This window comes from Amblyraja radiata, chromosome 2 (assembly GCF_010909765.2).
Source record: "Amblyraja radiata isolate CabotCenter1 chromosome 2, sAmbRad1.1.pri, whole genome shotgun sequence".
NCBI lineage: Eukaryota > Metazoa > Chordata > Chondrichthyes > Rajiformes > Rajidae > Amblyraja > Amblyraja radiata.
Window position 1 is genome coordinate 40268641 of NC_045957.1, and position 21198 is coordinate 40289838.

The window sequence follows — 21198 nt, forward strand, 5'->3', positions numbered from 1 at the left end:
CAATATGGGGAGTCGACTCTTAGAAAGACAAATGTCAATCTTATTTTAAGGTAAAAGTCAAAGACCTGTAGAATATGAAATGAACGTCGATATCAACGCACATAAACTGCTGAAGCAAGAGCCAAAAAGGTCAATAGAACATTAGACTTATTTCAAGTGGATTATGCATCAGTTATGATGAAGGTTTGGTGGTTTGGTTATGAGGTTTGGTAAACCTCTTTGGTTTGAGATACTGAAGTTTTATTAGATAAATGGAGAGCACTCAGAAGTGATATAGTATCTGAATCAATGAATACATTACGAGGATAGATTTCAATAAATTGTCCAGTATCTCAGTGATTTTATGACAACATTTGATTTGACTGAAGACAGACACAAAATGCTGGAGTAACTCAGCGGGACAGGCAGCATGCCTGAAGAGAAGGAATGGGTTTCAGGTCAAGACTCTTCTTCAGACTGGGCATTCTGGGATGGATACAAAGAAACTACTTGACCTGGTCGTGAAAATGGAATGAGGGAGTATCATTTGATAGTAGAGCTAGAATGTCTAATAATCACAAAATGAATCGGGAAATGTCTTGATAAAAATGCTCAAAATTATAACTCACTCCCTAAATGGTTATTGGGCCTGAGGCATGTTTTCAAGACTGACACTGAAAGATACTTCATAGGAATAGCTACCGAGTCTCTCCTTGCAACTGCAAAGCTCCAATCCTGGGAACATGCCAGCAAATCTTTTCCTTGCCTCCTCTAGTGCAATCACATCCTTCCTAATGTGGGAACCACAGAATTGTGCAAATTACTCCAGGCGTGGCCCAACCCAAAATTAAGCTGTAACATGATTTCCATGTTCAATGAAGGCAGGCATCCCATATAGCTCGCTCATCATTTTATCCATCTGTGTTGCCTCTTTCAGAGATCTTTCAGATATACCCCGGGTTCCTCTGTTCATCAACAATCCATACGGCCCTACAACTTACTGTGTACCCCTACCCTTACTTGCCTTCCTATAATGCATCATCCTGCATTTTGTCAGCATTAAATCCCATTTGTTATTGTTCCAGCTGATCCGCGTCATTCTGTAGCCTTAAACAACCATCCTCAACTTCACCAAATTTCAAAACTCCATGGAATGCCTTGCTTCATTAAAGGCACTATACAAACACATTATTATTATTATTGTTGATTGAGTGCACGTTGGGAGAAAAATCACACAATGAAAGCCTAAGACTGCAAAAATGCCTACTTGGGAAAGGAAATGTTGATTAGTACTAAAATTACAAATCTTCAAATTACTGCACATAGCAAGGCAATTCACTTTAAATAAAACTTATTAAAATTTATTTTTGAGACATAATCCAGCAGTTCTTTTGCCTCGAATAGAGAAGTGGATTGTTGATGTTTTAATTGTATTATAAACTGTATTTTTAAACTTAAGTGGCAGTTGATCAATGCGAAAGTTTAATATTTTGCAATTGTACTTGGAAGCAATTCAGGAATACATTCAACAACAAGATAAACTGATTGCAGAGCAAGAGCTTACGCCAATCATGTTCAAACATGAAATAACTTTACTGTAAGCATATTGTTTTAATTGGCTAAAATATCAGAAGACAGCACCTTTTAATGCAACCTGTTTTAATAATAAAATTCATTCAGATAAACTTACAGGCAATTAATGGTGTTCACAATTTGGGAAGAGTGAACATTTTGTCCAGTTAACTAAATTCTGGATTATGAAAACCTGCATTTGCAATTGACTAAACTATAAACTAATCTTAAAATATTTATGAGTCAAAAATAAAGTGACGTATGCAACTGCTGATGACTTGCCTTTGGGAACCTACATTTGGTTTTCTGTTCATTTTTCCCTCTAATTAATTAGGTCGAATTCAGAAACAAGAAGATTCCTTTTCTGGATGCTCAGCGATAAAAGGTAGCTCCTTAGCTATGGGAGGGGAGAGACATTGGAAAGTGAGTTGTGTAGGAAAGAACTGCAGATGCTTGTTTAAATCAAAGGCAGACACAAAATGCTGGGAGTAAATCAGCAGGTCAAGCAGCATCTCTGGAGAGAAAGAATGGGTGAAGTTTCGTGTCGAAAGTGAGTTAATGAGTGCACATACTAGGGCATGTATTGCACATGAAATGTTAGACATTTAGAAAGAATAGGTTGAACAAACAATTTCTTGGATTTTTCTTTATTGTGCTTTAAACTTCATTTCTCTCTGTGTGAAAATATTATATATATAATAAACCACAAAGATTAGAACCTTTCACCAGCTATCAGTCCTATTTACAATGCTCTCCATAATTTTTGGGACAAAGAAATAATTTAATTATTTGCCTCTGTACTCCACAATTTGAGATTTGTAATAGAAAAAAATCACACTTGGTTAACGTGCACATTGTCAGATTTTAATTAAGGCCATTTTTATACATTTTGGTTTCACCGTGTGGAAAGTACAGCTGTGTTTATACATAGTCCCTCCATTTCAGGGCACCATAATGTTTGGGACACAGCAATGTCATGTAAATGGAGGTAGTCATGTTTAGTATTTTGTTGCATATCCTTTGCATGCAATGACTGTTTAAAGTCTGAGATTCATGGGCATCACCAGTTGCTGGGTGTCTTCTCAGGTGATGCTCTGCCAGGCCTGTATTGCAACCATCTTTAGCTTATGCTTGTTTTGGGGGCTAGTCCTCTTCAGTTTTCTCTGCAGCATATAAAAGGCATGCTCAATTGGATTCAGATCGGGTGATTGACTTGGCCATTCAAGATTCAATCATTTTTTAGTTTTGAAAAACTCATTTGTTCCTTTAGCAGTATGCTTGGGATCATTGTCTTGCTGTAGAAAGAACCACCGGCCAATGAGTTTTGAGGTATTTGTTTGAACTTGAGCAGATAGGATGTGTCTCTACACTTCAGAAATCATTATGCTACTACCATCAGCAGTTGTATCATCAATGAAGATAAGTGAGCCAGTACCTTCAGCAGCCATACGTGCCCAGGTCATAACACCCCCACCATTGTGTTTCACAGATGAGGTGGTATGCTTTGGATCTTGAGCAGTTCCTTCTCTCCTCCATACTTTGCTCTTGCCATCACTCTGATATGTAAATCTTCATCTCATCTGTCCACAAGACCTTTTTTATAGAACTGTGGTAGCCCTTTTAAGTACTTCTTTGCAAACTGCAACCTGGCCATCCTATTTTTGCGGCTAACCAGTGGTTTGCATCTTGCAATGTAGCCTCTGTATTTCTGTTCATGAAGTCTTCTGCGGACAGTGGTCATTGACAAATCCACACCAGACTCCTGAAGAGTGTTTCTGATCTGTCGGACAGGTGTTTGGGTTTTTTTCTTTATTATAGAGTCTCACAGTTTCCTTGACTTTCATTGACACAGCTCCAAATCCAGCGCGGCCCGCGGCCGGACGCCCGCAGTCCTAGCTCCGCGATGTTGTGTGTCGGCGGCCACAGCGCTCCGGAGCTTACCGCACGGCGACCCGGTAAGGCATTGCCCGCTCCCCGCTGGTATCCCAGCACTGCAACGCCGCCTACTCCCAACATCGCGGAGCTGGGGCTGCGGGCGTCCGGCCGCGGGCGGCGCTGGATTTGGAGCGCCGCGCAGCCAGGGGTAGAGTTGCCGGGGTCGGAGCTCAAACCGGCGCCGCCCGCGGCCAGACGCCCGCATCCCCCAGCTCCGCGATGTTGCGAGTCGGCGGCCACAGCGCTCCGGAGCTTACTGCACGGCGACCCGGTAAGGCATTGCCCGCTCCCCGCCCCTCAGACCAGGTAGGGGACTAAGAATTAAAGTTTCCCCCTTCACCCCCTCCCCCCACCACATAAAATCCCTCCAAACTAGCTGACTAACATTTAAGCAATGATTTACAATGATTCCCCGGTCTCCGGGGAGGAGGCAGCTGCTCCAGACTTTTCAAGCCGCCCGCGCTACCTCCCTAATCTACGCTAAAAATCTTCCATTCGGAAATCCGAAAAATTCCGAAATCCGAGAAGTGTCTGGTCCCAAGGCTTTTGGATAAAAGGTTGTGCACCTGTACAGGTATAAGAGGCTATGGGGAGAAGGCAGGAAAATGGGGTTAGGAGGCAGGGCTCTCACTTAACTTTTTTTCTCTGTACCAGCCGGGCAACCTAGGCAGCTTCTTAGGTTGTCAAATGACAGTTAAGGTGGTCATTTAAGACGGCTTGCATGACATGTGCGATAATGTGCTCCAATCAAGACATGATATATACCACAATGACATGCAGCAAAATTACAATACAGTATCTCAACTCTTTTTACATGTTGCAATGAATGCAATTTTTGGATTATTCAGCGTATGATCAACCTGTGTCAATAAATCCTGGATCATGGTATCATGGACCTGGGCCATATGCTTAATGGCCCTGTCTCACGGTGCGAGTGACTATGGGATAAACGCAGACTTTGGGAAACCCCCCCCCCCCCCTTCGCCCACTTGCCTTGCTTCAAAATGGCTGGTGGGTATTTAGACTCAGTGGCTGTAGCAGGTGGGTGGCACTGGTACATTGACAACATTGCCTGTACCCAGTTGAAAAGCCCGCTGCCTCTGGGGGTTTGGAGAGACCATTGGAAGAGAGATCTGCCTCTGGGACAACTCGTGGCCAACAGTTTAGTTCCCATGCAGAATATTGGTGGTTCGAGTCCAACCCCTGGGGCCCCTGTGTCACATTTAGTTCAGAGATACAGTGCCCTTCGGCCCCCCGAATCCGCACCGACCAGCGATCCCCCGCACACTATCCCACCACACTAGGGACAGTTTATACTTAAATACCAAGCCCATCAACCTAGAGTTTGGGTTAGGGTTACCTCCCACACTCCAAAGGTGCACAGGTTAGTATGTATAATTTGTGTAAATTGTCCCTAGCGTGTGTGAGATAGTATGCAGTGGATCGCTGGTCGCAGGCTGGGTCCACAAATGGGGGGGGGGGTCAGGGAAAATGGAGGGCGTGGTTGGAGTAGGGAGGGAGAGGGGCAGAAGGAGATGTGAGGGGAGAGGGGCAGGTGAGTGGAAAAGGGGAAGGGGAACTTTTAAATCTCTTCCCTGTACGGGGGACCCGACCTTTTCCCTGTCGGGACTCCGTTGTCGTTGGGGCCTAGCACCGTGGAGCGGCCTCCAGCCGGAACGACCTGGGGGCTCCAAACGCGGAGCTTGCGGACTCACCATCGTGGGGTTGGCCGGCTTTGGAATGTGGAGAGCTGTGGTGACGCGCGGCTGCCACCCGACTTCGGAGCTCGGAGGCTCCAGTTGCAGGCCTGTGGACGGTAACATTGGTAGCTCGCGTGTCCCTGGTGGGAGACCGCTTTTCGGAGCTCCCGCAACGGCAACTTCTCCCGCCCGAGATGCGAGGCTGAAAACAACCCGGAGCGGGGCCTTACATCGCCCGGCGCGTCTTTAATGGCCGCGGGACTTGCCATCGCCCGCCGGGGGCTCGAACATCAAGACCCGGAGCAGGGCCTTACATCGCCCGGCATGGCTTTAACGGCCGAGAGACTTACCATCGCCTGCCGGGGGCTATAACATCGGGAGAAGAATAAAGAACAGGGGAGAGATAAGACTTTGCTTTCCATCACAGTGAGGAGGTGTTTGGAGATTCACTGTGATGGATGTTTATGTAAATTGTGTTATTTGTGTGTCTTGGTTTTTTTCTTGTTCGTATGACTGCAGAAACGTAATTTTGTTTGAACTTAGGTTCAAATGACAATAAAAGTTATCTTATCTTATCTTATAAGAAGAGTCGAGCGGGGCAAAGGGAGGAAGAGGAGGAAGGGAAGAAGGGGGGAGAGAGAGGAGGGGAGAAGGGTGGCGGGTGGAGAAGGAGGGATGGGGCGGGAGGGGGGAAGAGGGGGGTGGAGGGGAGGGGGGTGGAGGGGAGAGGGGAGAGGGGAGTTCAGTCTACACTCACTGAATCCATCCCTGTGAAAAGTTAGAGACGGTGATTGGATCTGGAAGCGGACCAATACATTTGTAAAACTGAACGACTCAGACATCTTTTTATTTGCACAATTGATTTTATAGTATTAATTTTAATATATTAATGTTTAAAATCCATGCATTGAAGGAAGAATATTTTATAGCCCATCTGTGGTCCCAACCCTAACCTAACCACGGCTGCCAACTCTCTCGCATTGAGCGTAAGACTCACGCATTTCGCGCAATTCTCACGCTCTCATACTGATCACAGAATTTCTCATGCTCTGTCATGAGAAAATCTGTGATCAATGAGAATTTCAAAACTAATACCAACTGCTTGTGTGCCCGTCTGTTGTCAAGACAGCAGCATTCTTATTCTCTCTGTTATTCTCACTTAACCAACAAGCATCACACGCCTCCAAAGCATGTCCCCATGCAAATTTACATTGAAAGACATGGACTGGGCGGTGAATGCAATGCAGTGTCACCCAGTGCAGCAAGTGAGGCCATGTCCTGCTCCCAACGGCAGTCGGAATCAAAGATCATGGAGCGGATCTTTGGTCGGAATTTAAGGATTTGCGGGCAGCGGCTGACAAGAGCGAGGCCGGCGAGCGGCAGGAGAGAGGTGTTCAGATGGAGTGCACTGCCAGATGTGAGCGGGGAACTGAGGCCAGTGATCTGTGATGTCAGGATCCCATACTTCGTGTTTCGGAGTTGGCTAATGTTATTGATTTGTAATTAGCCTGATTTGTATTTAGTTGACAAAACCTTAATTTATTCATCCAGAATATCCAGGGGGATGGGATAAGTGTAATATTAAAATGACAAGCAAGGTGTCAGGCTGTCTGTCACAACATATAGCCCCGTTAACCCATTATTTCCTTCAGTTAAAATTAGGGAAGGTAGCAATATTGTCATTTGCCACTCAAGTATTATGTTTGTTTATCTTGCTGTCTATTTCTAACCCCCCCCCCCCCCCCCCCCCCAATTCCATTGACAGGTTGAATAGAAATATCCCAAACTCGTTGTTTTATTAATTGAACACATCCTCAAGGAGTATAATCAGATGGAAACTGATTCAGATGCGATGTTTAAGAGCTTGTTCAAAGAACAGGTATATTTTAAAGGATTGACAGAGATACTGGCAGGGGCATGTGTGAGGAGGTTATTATTTGTCTTTAGTTTTAGCTTGAACCAGGACACCTGAAGAATCAAAGTTTGATATAGTTATTGTGCTGATACTGACTACAACCAACCACATAATGAATATCATCCATTCCGGCAGTTTTATTTTTCTGATGCCATTTAAACTTCACTTGGATTTCAATCACTTCAATGTAAAAGTAATTGGGAATGGGGAGCATTGGAACAAAAAATTGCCCTCGGAACATATTAACTGTAAAATAATAATGTATGCATGTTGCTAGGTGCATTCAAAACAAAGATCTTTTTATCATTGTTGTGTTATGAATACCACAGAAAATATTATGTACTCTCACGATCACATTAAATAGAATATTATTGCTTAAATATATATTGTTATTGCACTTTGCATTTTGGAAAAGTCCCAGCTGAGAGGAAGACAGCAAAATACTGAAAATATTGGGGGTAAAAATAACTTCAGTTTGTTTGGAAAATGAAGGAAATGGTAACATAATACTTATACAGCTGAGTGAGTATAATGTTATGGATGAGAAATTGTGTTCAACCCAGTGATGACATTTGACAAAGTAACTAGCATGATAGATAACAAGGAAGCCAATGGATGTAGCACATTTTGTTATAGATAATTTGGTCTGTGAAGTGCCCCATAAAAGATTACCGCATTAGATAAGCACCTGTGGACTTGAACGTAATTGGTTAAGTCCAGAAGGTCAGATATGGGGCTTTATGTGTGGGCCAGATATATTGTCAGAGCAGAAGGGCTGGGAGCAAGGCCAAGTGTGCATCCAGAGCCAAGGTCTGGAATAGTACTTGGTGTGCAGTCAAAGCTGGGACAATAGGAGTGTCCAGCACTGGGAACTTAAGCAGGTAAGCAGCTATGATCAGGGTAGAATAATGGGCCAAGTGTAAGGCTGGACTCAGGGTCAGGAATGAGAGAAGGTGTACAACTGGAGTCTGGGTCAGGAGTAGTACCAGGTGTGCAGTGAGACCCAGGTTGGTCAACATGGGCCAAGTGCTTGATTTTAATCTGATTTCCATACATGAATATACTAAGATCATTCATGTGCTGCACCTGTTTATCAGAGCCTGGCTCTACTGTGGAATGTAATTAGGAATGTAATTTAGCCTAACCTTATTCATAGCTAATCCAATTTAAAGCATAAATGTTGTATTCAAGTGTGAGTTAAAAGACTCGCTACAGTATGCACCAGATTGCACAATTTCAAGCTGACACCCCCCTCCCACAAACCCCCCAACCCCCCTGGTCGCTACGCTCCCTCGGGCTTGGTCTCTCGCAATTCTCCTTCCAAACTCTCACCCAATGTTGGCAGCCCTGCCTTAACCCTATCCCTAATCCTAACAAACCGCTGACCGGGCGTCACCAGCAGGAGAGCATACGTCAGCATGTATGTCGTGCAACTTGATGGTTTTAAAGGGCGTCAGTCACTGACGCTCCGCAGTCGTTGAAAAAAATCGCAAAGTGGGACAGGCTCTTTAAGGGAACAACAGCAACAGAACAATTTGCAACGGTGTCGAGCTCCAATCCGCTGCCTGAGCCGCTGGTTCACAAACAAGCAGCAACTCCACAGGGCAAGGCAAGGAACAAGGATAAGCAGGAGCTCTCTGAGAAACGCCGGCATAGTTTTCATCGGGCCATCCGCTGTCCACATCAGCCAAGCTTTCCTTCGCTTGCCAAGCCGGGCAAAATGACATGGTTTTTAGGTTGCCCGGCGGGACTTTAGGTGGCCATTGGCAACTGGGCAACCGTTAATTTCGAGCCCTGGGAGGGAGAGAAAGATCAGCCATGATTGAATCATGGAGTTGCCTTGATGGGCCGAATGGCCTAATTCTATTCCTATTCCTTATTAGCAATGTCTGAACTGTAATCTAAATTATTTTGGTCAAGTTTTGTAATATTTTTATCAATTTGCAATCTATTAACTTTATTGCTATTTTGGAATGTCTCAATAATATTAATTTATTTTCTGAAAATATCAACTATGTTTAAAAATTAAATTAGTTTGACCCTTTATCTTGCATCTTAATTAAGAATTAATTACCTTGAATAGCAGTTTCCTGCTATCTTTCAAATATTAAACAGCATGTTTTGTGAACATTACAGCCACAAATGGCACACAATAACAATCAGTAGATATTCCATTATTAACTCAGTTATCTGACAACATTCAACAGGAACTGACATTTGAGTGTCACATTAACCAGCCTACAATTTTCTGCAAAATGGCTCAATAACCTAAGAGGGTGGCAGCACCTCCTCCACAGAGAAATCTTAGCCTGTGCCAAATTTCTAAAGTTGGAATCCCATTGTACAGTATTTAATTGCATGAGAGTCACAGGGGGTTGAGGACGATATGTTTTTACTCCAGATCTATGGTTCCCGAGTTGGCTGGTGAGGTCAGTGTGACACTGGCATACATTGCACAAGAGGAACAGGTAGTTTAAGTGGTGATGCACTCCTTCTGCCGTTTACACTGACATTCTGGGTGCTGCCAACAATAGACCAAGTTTTCATTTACACACCACATGCTTCTTCTCGGTTTACAGAAGTCATGGGCCAGGGATTTGCAGATCAGTGAAAACGGGCGGGAGAAAAGTGGATGCTTCCGGTGTCAGGAAAGATATTGGCTGCCCATTGATGTCAGGCAGAGCAGGGCAAGGCACGTGTTCGGAGCTGTATTGTAGGTGTTGGGAAAGAAGCTACTGACACATGAAGGGTTGGTGATTGCAGGAAAGGTGTGGGGATTGGGTGCAATAAGCTGTCAGAGGGAGACTCTGAAGAAGGATGGTGGCTGTCTCTTTCTGGGAGCAAGTGAGTGCTGAAGAATGCAGTAACAGATCAGAAGGGAAAAGAGAAGACTATGGGGAGGAGAGCTGAGAGGGCTGAAATTAGAAGGGTGTGGGGGGTAAAGTGTGTTGGGGAGACAACTAGGCATAGTCTAATAGGGATGGGTGACATTTACACTTCCAATCCCAGGCTTATAACACTTCCCCTAATTACCATTCCACAAAAAATATTAGCCAGATAGTTCCAGCTTTCTGATCCTCAAGGGGCTGTCCCTCTGCGGCGACTTAATCTGCGAGTTTAGAAGAGTTTGCCCTTGATTCAAACTCGCAGCATGGTCGATACGTCGTCCTAGGAGGTCCTACGAGGTCACTGGAACTCTCTTTCATGCTCGAGGGAAGTTGTTGCATACTCGCGGACTCAGTTTGGTCGAGGAAAATTTTTCAGCGTGTTGAAAATTTTTCCGCAAGTAAAAATTGGTCGGCATGGTTCTTTTGAACTCGTAGTGCAGTGGAGTGGGGTCGCTATGTAGTTACAGGCAGTCGAGGTAGCCGTAGGCAATGTCCTTCGCTGACCGGGCATTTTAATTGGCTCATTGTAGTTTTCAGGACCAAGGAAAACCGACCGGTAATGTAAAATGCCCGCTTAACTTTATTAAACGTTCTCTGACGTCTGAAAAGTGTCTCCACTCCTTCACCCACCCCCTTATCCCCTAACCCCCCCCCCCCCCGCGCTCTCTAAAGGACTTACCGTACACTGTGCAGCCATCTTTTACCTTTCTGTTCGCTGGTGTGAATTTCAGATGGCGCCCCCCCCCGCTTTCCCTGGCCCCCGCTTTTGCGATGTGTTTGTGTGTGTGTGCGGTCGCTGACGGTCGATCCAGCTCGAGATTTTCCAGGCGAGTGCCCTCGAGCTTGAAGGTCGAAGACAGTCGCTATAAAGTATCGTCAATGGGGCAGGCCCTTTATCTTCCTATTCAAACTTCCAAATCCTGATCACCTCCCCTTCCCCCGCAACTACCTTCTCTGTTCACCTCCAAAACCCACCACCACAGGTCTCAGATTTAGCTGAAAAATTCTGTGCAAGTCAAAGGTCTTTCCTTGTGTACTAATGAATGGGCTTTGCACAACACCCCAGGTCTTGTGTGCTAATAAACATTGCAGCACTGACTTTTGAATGCACATTCAATAATTTGACACCTAGTGAAAATCTGATGCACATTGACAGATACCATTCAGTTTCTAAATATCTACATCTGTCAGAAATGAGGATATGAAATCTCTAATAGTACAAAAAGGATTCACAGCTCAAAAAATGGGAATGTAACTGCATCCAATGCTTCTTGTTCAAATTTTCCTCACTTAACTCAACAAACTGTATGCTGTTTGCTCAACGAGTGTTAAAACTGTGAAATCATCACAAATGTACCAAAAAAATAATCAAGAACACATAACTATAATAGAAAACAGGTTAACATTCAGTTCTGTGAACTACTGAATTGCTGTTTTGAATACATTGTAAAGTGAGCCAGTTTACATTGGTTCTTCAGACAACTGCAATAACATTTAGCTTAGTAACAATAGTGCTTACCATGTTTGGTTCTTTTATAGATTTTGAGTGAAATAATAAATAAATAGTAGCTTTGAGTCTTTGCTGAGCATAAATGTTGAAAAATAAACAATTATACTGACTGGCAACAAATTATATCTCTGTAACAGTTATTCGTAAAGGAAATACCAGAGCAATTACATTCCTGGAGTCCAATTTGAATTTCACACGCAAAGGGTAACATGCAAACTTGGAATATTAAACAGCAATCCAAAACTGTGATCATTGTGCTAGTTATTTTTGAGAACAATACACATTTTTTAAAAAGGAAAGAAACCTACCTGGTGAAATCCTAGATAGTCCTGAATGGTGGATGATGTGTAGAAAACTAAACCTTCAGCTGTAATCACTAGCACAAATCCTCTGAGAGCCTGCAATGGAAAAGAATATAGTCAATTAAGGGATCAATAATGAGATAACAAAAACATTTCCTACAATAAGGTAAATAACACCTTGCAAGGCAAATGTACAATTGTCAAGCTCCGATGGAGTGTGGGAGGAAACCGAAGATCTCGGAGAAAACCCACGCATGTCACGGGGAGAATGTACAAACTACGTAGAGAAAAACACCCATGGTCAGGATTGAGCCCGGGTCTCTGGCGCTGCAAGGCAGTATTCCAGATTCCAGACAGGAGCTCCCCCTCCAACTACCTGCAGGATGGATAAAGCTCTTCCTCAGATGTATTCTAAAGTAGCTACCCCTTACCCTAAACCAGGGGCAGAAATGGCTATCAAAACATGGGGGGGGACAATTTCTTGGTGGCTGCACGCGGCTTCAGCCGCGGGCCCCGTGGACGATAACATCGGGAGCTGACCTGGTTGGTGACCGACTTTGAACTCCAGCAACAGCAACTTCGTCCATCACCCGGCACGGCTTTAAATCGGCCGCGGGATCTTCCAACCCCCGGCGGGGGCTTCAACATCAGGAACCTCCATCGACGCGACGCAGCAATTTGACCGCGGGGCGGTGGAAGATCCCGCCGCCGATTTTAAGCCACGCCGAGCGATGAAAGGCCCTGTGAACGGGCCGATTCAAGCTCTGCTCTGTGATCTTTGCTCCACCAGGACGTCACCTTCCTCCAATCACCGAGCTCTATCCTGTCCTACCCCCCTACTTCCGCCTCTGTCCGACAACTCCCTCCTCCAATCATCGCGCTGAATCATCATGTCCCGCCACTCCCATTGCCTGCTGACAGACCTCTCTCTCGTCCAATCGGCGCCCTCGATCATCAGTCCCATCCCCACTGTCTCGCGGTAAGCGGAGATTTTTAATGGTTTTTTTTCATCGAATTTCAAAATCCGGATTACAAAACATGAGTGTGATTGTCCCCCACCTCTCAAAACACGGAGGGGGCGAGCCCCACTATCCCCCCCGAGATTTCCACCCATGCCCTAAACCTATTCCCTCTAGTTTAGCTAACTCTATGAGAAAAACGTTTCTCATTATCTATTTATGTTCTCACTTTTGTATTTTTCCCCCCCATCAGAATTCCCCTCAGTTTCTTCCAGTCCAAGGAAAATAAATTCAGTGTTTCCAGTTTTGCCTCTGAACTGAAACATTCCATCCCAGGTGGCAACCTGGCAAATCTCTTTTGCATCCTCTTCAGTATCATCACAATATTTCTGTAATGTAGTGACCAGTTCAGTTGTTTATTGTCACGTGTACCGATGTACAGTAAAAGCTTTTGTTAGGTATTAACCAGATAGCAGAAAGACAATACATGATTACAATCAATCCATTTAGTGTATAGATACATAAGGGAATAATGTTTAGTGCAAGGTAAAGCCAGCAAAGTCCAATCAAAGATAATCTGAGGGTCACCAAAGAGGTAGATAGTAGTTCAGCACTGCTCTCTGGTGTGGTAGGATGATTCAGTTGCTTGATAACAGCTGGGAAGAAACTGTTCCCGAATCTGGTGGTGGCAATTTTCATACTTCTATACCTTTTGCCTGATGGGGGAGGGAAGAAGAGGGAGTAGCCAGGGTGTGACTCATCCTTGATTATGCTGCTGGCTTTGCCGAGGCAGCGGAAGGTATAAATGGTCAGAAATGCAGACAGTACTCCAGCTGTGACCTGATCAACATTTTATAGTTTTATCATAACCTCTTTTCTCTTATATTGTCTACCACTGCTAATGAAAGGAAACATACAATATCTCCTTACCAGTACCATTTTTGCTAATGATACCAAATCTACCATCTTAGATGATCATGGTGCCATTGTTGGGGATCCCTGGAATTGTACACCAAGGTCCTTCGTTCTTCATTACTTCCCAATGCCATATTTAGTGTGTATGTATTACCCTTATTAATCCTCCCAAAGAACAACATCTTCCACTGCTGTACCTATTTTATCAACTGACCAATATCATCCTACAGCTTATAGCTATCTTCATTCTATCAACAACACCACTGATTCTCATGTCATCTGCAAACTTACTAATCATACCTTCTTCAATCTCTAAAGGGCCTGTCCCACTTAGGCAATTTTTTAGGTGACTACAGGCGACTAGGCTGTCACCTCATGGTCGCCGGGGTGTCGCCTGTATGGTCATGAGTAGTCTCCTCAGTTGCCCAAAGAATCATAGCGTTTTTCTGGTCGTCGCTGGATTTTCAACATGTTCAAAACTTTTCGGCGACAGTCGGCTTGACGCCAATGAGCGTAGCTTGACTTCTCCTGACGTAGGTGCTGTTGTAGGTTGTCACCAGGATAACGTGGGTTGTCGCCAGGATGACGTAGGTTGACGTCGGTGCTAACCGGTGAATTCCATTCGCAACTACCTACGTCAACCGGCGACAGGTACGAGCGACTGAATTGTCTTAAGTTGGCGTACCTTGTCGTAGCTTGTCACGGGTGGACGTAGATTGTTGTAGGTGTGGTCGATGTGGACGTCCTATGGGTCATCGGTAGGTTGCCGTAACTTGACGTCGACTAGGTGGCAAGTTGTTGTAGACATTGTCGTAGACATTGTCATAGACATTGTCATAGACATTCTCATAGACATTGTCATAGACGGGGTCCAGTCGCCGTATTTTCAGCGACTTACTACGACTATGACAGTCGCCGAAAAAATCGCCTAAGTGGGAAAGGTCCATAAATCAACCTTTCACTATCACCTTCAGTCTTTTATCATGAAGCCAATTTTCGATCTAATTTTCCAACTGGATGAGTCTCCCTTGTAGAATAGTGTCAAAAACCTACTGAAATCCACATAGACCACATCAATCACACTGCCTTCAACAATATATTTTGTATCTCAATGGAAAATGAATTCAAATTGTTCATATAGCATCTCTCCGAACAAAACCAGGCCAACTATCTTTAATTAATACTGCCTTTGAAGTGTAGATTAATTTTATAACGTCCTAATGGGTCGCCAGTTGTCGGTAGCTTGGCGTCGATTAGGTGGTAGGTTGTTGTAGACATTGTCGTAGACATTGTCGTAGGGGGGGTCCAGTCACCGTTTTTTCAGCAACCTGCTGCGACTATCTTTAATTAATTCTGCCTTTGAAGTGTAGATTAATGTTATCAATAACTTCCTTTACCACTGAAGTTAGGCTCACTGGCCTGTAATCACATAGCTTATCCCTTTTTCCTTCTTAAATGAGGGTAGTACATTTGCTGTCCTCCAGCTTCCTGGTACATGACCTGCGGTCGGCAAAGATTTAAATATCTCAGCGGGGCCCCAGCAACTTCCTACATCCCATAACGGCCCTGGTGAATTATTTATTTATTCACCTTTATAGGCTGCTAAAAAGATCTAATACCTTATCTTTTTTTAAATCATAACATGTTTTGGAACTACAATGTTCTTTTCCTGAGCTAACACAGGTAAGCAGTCATTTCAGACATCATCACTGCTCTCTAATTTCACATACAATTTGCCAATTTTCTTTCATACTAGGCTCACCTATTTTTCTTGTTTCCTGTTGCCCAGCAACGGCAGCACAGTGACGCGGCGGTAGAGATGCTGCCTTTGAAAATGGCACTAAAAAATGGCATGTGGGCTCAGTGAACTATTTCTGTACATATGCTAATCGGATATGTTCTTGGGTATGGGAGTGCTGTATTGGACTGTAATTAAGAAAATAATTTCACTGTGCATTTGTACATGAAACAATAAAAGCACTATTGAACCATTCCAGCGCCAGAGACGGGTTCGTTCCTGGCTAAAGGTGCTGTCTGAACGGCGTCTCTATGTTCTCCAGGTGACTGTGCGGGTTTTCTCCGACATACCAAAGACATGCAGGTTTGTAGGTTAATTGGCCTCTGTAAATTGTTCCTCGCATATAGGATAGAATTAATGTACAAGTGATTGTTGGTCAGCATGGACTCGGTAGGCCGAAGGGCTTATGCCCACTGCACATCTCTAAACTAAACTAAAGATACATACTATTATATTTCCCTCAATCGTGTCTGCCAGTGACATTTTGAGGCCTCTCTTCGCCCTGCTAACTTTCTTAACACAACTCCCCACACACTATACTGTCCCACCCCCTCTCCCCCCAAATCCATTTACTTGTTTTTTGCAGTTGCAGAATAGAGGACATGGCAGGAACTTATAAAACATGCACAGCATATCAAGACCTAATGTGCGATAGTCCAACCATCTATATTTGCTTTATTAATTAACTTCATCCTATCAGAAGGTCAAGAGCTGGGATGTTTGTTGACGTTTGCACAATGTTCAATTTTGTTTACAATTCCTCAGCATGCGATGAAGTCCAAGGTTGCACGTAGCAAAATGTTTGTTGACATTCAACCACGAGCTGATGAGTGGCACATAACATTCATGCCACTAAAGTGCAGACAACAACCATCTCCAATTTGAGTTTTACCAACTAAAAATGTAATTCACAAACATCTACAATATGCACTGTAATGAATTGCCCAGTCTACTCCAACAGCACCTACTGAATCCATAATCACTGCGATCAAGTGGAAGGGGGAGTCAGGTACATGGAAAAACCAGAACCTGCTGATTTCTCCTCCCTTCCCATCCATGCAAACCAAAGTTCAAAGCATTCCAATTTGGAAGCAGACTTACCAACAAGGAAGATAAAACAATCCAAGTCTTGGAACTCTGTTCAAAGCAGCAGCCTCAGACTACCTTCACCAGAGTAAGTATAATGGTTCAGGAAAGTAGCACCACCACCTTCTTAAGGGCAATCGGGTAAGGTAATAAATAATGGTTATATTACCAATGTCCAGATCCCAAGAAAAATAATGAAAAACTCTGTGTGGTACAATACTATACAGACTCAAAAGTTTCAGTCTGGTTCTGCTATATCATCTTAGTGGCTTACAGAGGACGAGATGCTCAGGGCTTTGAGTAGCCAATCACCATATAATTAAAGGGCCTGTCCCACTTGGGCGTCATTTGTGCCTCGTCACACGCCATGCGCCGCGCGTAATGCACGCCATGCGTTGCGTCGTGATGCGTAAATTATGTCGCGTAAATGACACCCAAGTGGGACAGGCCCTTTAGACCTTGCAATCTTCAGGAAAGAAGACTAAATATTAGTTGGAATAGGATGCTGGAAAAGTGCTATAGGTCAGGCAGCAAATGAGCAAAGAAAAATAAAGTCAACATTTTGGCCCAATAGACTTTACCATTAGTTAACTTAATAACAATAATCAGAAATGATTAATAAAAGGACTTTGCCTGCCCCCTTTGCTTGATATGCACTGCCTAAAAAATATCCTGGAGAGTAGATATTAACCCTATTCCCAACGTGTCCAGATTTAGGAGCTCCAGCTATTCCTGCCTCTTTGTAAGGTACGTCAAACAATCCCTGTTCCACGTGTACACTGGCCCTATCCCCAAACTCTACACTAAAGATAGACATAAAATGTTGGAGTAATACAGCGGGACAGACAGCACCTCTGGATAGAAAGGGTGACGTTTCGGGTCGAGATCCTTTTTCAGACTGAGAGTCAGGGGAGAGGGAGACAGAGATAAGTAAGGGTAAAGTGTGAAAACAAGACATCAAAAGAGATGCCGCTAACGGATGTAGCATGCATCATTGTTAGCTAGGAGAAGGTGACAACAAAGCAAACAGAGATACAATGTGTAGGAAGGAACTGCAGATGCTGGTTTAAAAAAAGATAGACAAAAAAAGCTGGAGCAACTCAGTGGGTCAGATAGCATCCACGGAGAAAAGGAGAAATCCAGTACAATGACGACTGTAACAGGGCTATCTCCTGCACCCATGCAAAACTCATGCACTTCAGTAACTTAACCACCAATTTCCATCTTGAACTCAAATTCACTTGGATCACCTACGACACCCTCCTCCCCTTTCTTGATCTCACCATCTCCATCACAGGAGATAGACTATCAAAGGACATCTACTATAAACCTACTGACTCCTACAGCTATCTAGACAAAACTTCTTCCCACCCTGCCTCCTGCAAATACCCTACTTTCTACTCCCAATTCCTCCGTCTGTGCCACATCTGCATGCAAGATGATGCGATCAATACCAGGACATCTGAGATGTCCACATTCTTTAGGGAACGGGGGTTCCCCTCTTCCATCATAGATGAGGCCCTCACACGGGTCTCCTCAGTATCCCACAGCTCTGTCCTTGCTCCCCGTCACCCTAGTCGCAACAGAGACAGAATCCCCCTAGTCCTCACCTTTCACCCCATCAGCCGTCGCATACAGTTCATTCCTACACACAGGAACTACTATTATCTACGACAATCAGTCCACTCTTTTAATTGTTTTTGATTGTACTCATGGTATGAATTTGTCTGGATGGCACCAAAAAAAAGCTTTGCACTGTATCTCGGTACACATGATAATAATAAACTAAACTAAGTTAAATTGGTAGATACGCAAATATACTACCTCACTGCCTTGATGAAATTACATTAAGTAACTCTTTGGAAATCAACATAAAAATTTGACTGAAGAAGCCTGAAGTTTAATTTATTTTCGTTTGTTGTCACATTACCAAGGTACAGTGAAAATGTTTCGGTTGCGTGCTAACTAGTTAGCGGAAAGACAATACATGATGACAATCAAGCCAACCACAGTGTACAGATACATTATACATCATGAATTAAGTAAATAACGTTTAGTGCAAGATAAAGTGCAGTAAAGTCAGATCAGAGATAGTGCGAGAGTCTCCAAAGAAGTAGATAGTAGCTCAGAACTGCTTTGCAGTTGTTGGTAGGATGGTTCGGTTGCCTGGTCCCAGAAAAGAAGGGTCCCAAAGCAAAATGTCACCTATGCATTTTCTCCAGAGATGCTGTCTGACCTGCTGATTACTCCAGCATGTTGTGTTTATCTTTAGTGTAAACCAGCATCTGCAGTTCCTTTTTATTATATTAAAATGTTGACTTCTTTGTTCACCACTATTGTATCAGTTAAATCTCTACAGCAATATAATTGAACTAGTATGCTTCAGAAACTCAATTCAATGCACATCTCGCGCATTGAATTGAGTTCTCCCAATAATTCGTGCGAGTCAGCCTTCACAACATGAATATTTTAAACAATGAAACAATTAAAAAACTTAAAAAGCACAGAGAAACAACCTTGTTCAAAAGACGAGAAAATGTCCTGCCTTTCAAAACAATTGTTGAATGGAGACTACTTTTTAAGGAAAGTTTAAGGAGAGTTCAAAGGTTCCACTAGACGATTGTGAAAATACTCCACTGGATAAACAATATTCCATAGTGCACATTAATATTGTGCAGCTTATTTTGCAAAAGTAGTTTATTTTCAATTTTATTTTTTAAATCCATATTTAGTTTTCTCTATAACCTGATAACCAGTGAAAGTGCCCAGGAATTCCCAGGTGGAGTGTTGTTACAGTTTTCAATACATTCAAATATTCTTCTTCTTCTTGTGTATGGCGTGCACAACCTAAAGTTGTAGGACAATTTATTCTATTTGATCTTATTTGATTGTGCACGCAAGGTTGATACAAAGGGTTACATTTCTCATCAGATTTAGTTCACTCAACATGCCATCCTTCATGATATATTTTATGACACAAGTTAAGTTTTGGAATGGTGGCACAAGCTGCTCTGGGGTAGAAAAGCCTTATTTAATTCTGCAACACGTCACACAAATGGCATGACTATCTGCTATGCAGTTTGATTTTTCATTGTGGCAAAATTCACTACAATTTATACCCATATCTTTTTGATCTGCCAGTGCAATAAACTTATTACCTGCTTATGGATGGCACATACTGAAAAAATCAAAAACTTCTCTGCAGCTGTATTGAGAAGTGAAAACAGAGTCTTCATATGTTTTTTATAAAAGATATTTTATGGATAAGGGAGTGAAAGGATCAATTGCATGGTTGAGATTGCAGTCAGATCGCTGATCCTTTTAATAAGTGGCAAGGCAAGTTTGAGGGGGCAAATAGCACAATCCTGCTCCTAATTTACATTTTTGCATATAATAGTGATTTTTATTCATCAATAATAACAATCTCTCTTATTCCTTGCAAACTGTTTTAGTAAATAACATCAAATTTCTCATCCTGCTTATGCATGATTTCAAACTTTTAAATAAAAATGAAAGAAGAAATTGCAAGTGCTGCAAACGTAAACTAAAACACAAAATGCTAAAAGCAGGGCAGGCAGTATATTTTGAAAGAGATGCATTGGCAGTAGCAGTCTTCCAATTTTTTTTAGACCTTTTTTTAGTAGTTCTTGCAGATTGGAAGGTGGCAAATGTTACCCCACCGTTTTAAACTGGATGGAGAGAGCAAACATGGAATTATAGACTTCGCAGTTCAAGGGACAAAATGTGAAACATGCTCAGGTACTAAAAACAATAGAGAAGGCAATTGGCGCACTGACCTTTTTTTTAATATTTATTTTATTAGAACCAATTGTACAAAGAGAAAGTAATCGACATAGCAGTTATACAATTTTTGTACTGCTTCAATTTTAACATTTTATAAATTAATAACTAAATCGGAAAAAAGGAAAAAGGAAAAAAGGAAAAGAAAGAAGAAAAGAAAAAGAAAAGAAAGAATTTCGAAAAAGACACGAAAAAGAAAAAAAAAAAACCCCAGAACTAACTATCCTAGGATAAAACCGATTGAAACTCATCAGCCCAGTTCCATCAATTTGCTGAGTACTGGTAATTATAGCTTGTTGATGGAACTTGTGGTTATCCATTCTAATCTACAATAAAGTTACTCCCCCCCCCCCCCCCCCCGTGGTAAACAGGGACACAAAAAAATTTTTTTTAAAAAATTAATTCATATGCTCTCTTTTTATTTTCACTCATGTTTTATGTGACCAACTCTGTATTAACTTTTCTTTTTCAAATATCTACTGAAGCTCTTGCTATGTTTTTGTATTTCTGATTTGCTTCCTCAGATGTTGATTTTTCCTTCCTTATTAACCTTTTTAATTATACATTGCCATTTTTTAACATACTGTTCAATCTCCTCATCTGACACCCATCTTTGTGCACATGCTTTTTTTTAGAAAACATAGAAAATAGGTGCAGGAGGAGACCATTCGGCCCATCGAGCCAGCACCCCCATTCATTGTGTTCATGGCTGATTTGATTTGATTTGATTTAATTTGTTGTCATTGTCTTCAATTAAGAGACAACGAAATTCTCTTTCCCTTACAGTCATCCAAAAAATAAAATTAAAAAAACACAAAGACACAGAACACAGCAGTCC

At 42.8% G+C, this 21198-nt stretch overlaps 1 protein-coding gene across 4 annotated transcripts in view; it reads right to left on the reverse strand.

Moving 5' to 3' along the window:
- The window catches only part of ahr (aryl hydrocarbon receptor), a 177273-nt gene that overhangs the window by 60426 nt on the left and 95649 nt on the right, over positions 1-21198 (reverse strand). For all 4 annotated transcript variants that reach the window (XM_033045480.1, XM_033045459.1, XM_033045475.1 and 1 more), the window contains exon 4: positions 11808-11897. In XM_033045480.1, coding sequence (XP_032901371.1) covers positions 11808-11897 — 90 coding nt within the window. The remainder of the gene's footprint in view (positions 1-11807; positions 11898-21198) is intronic.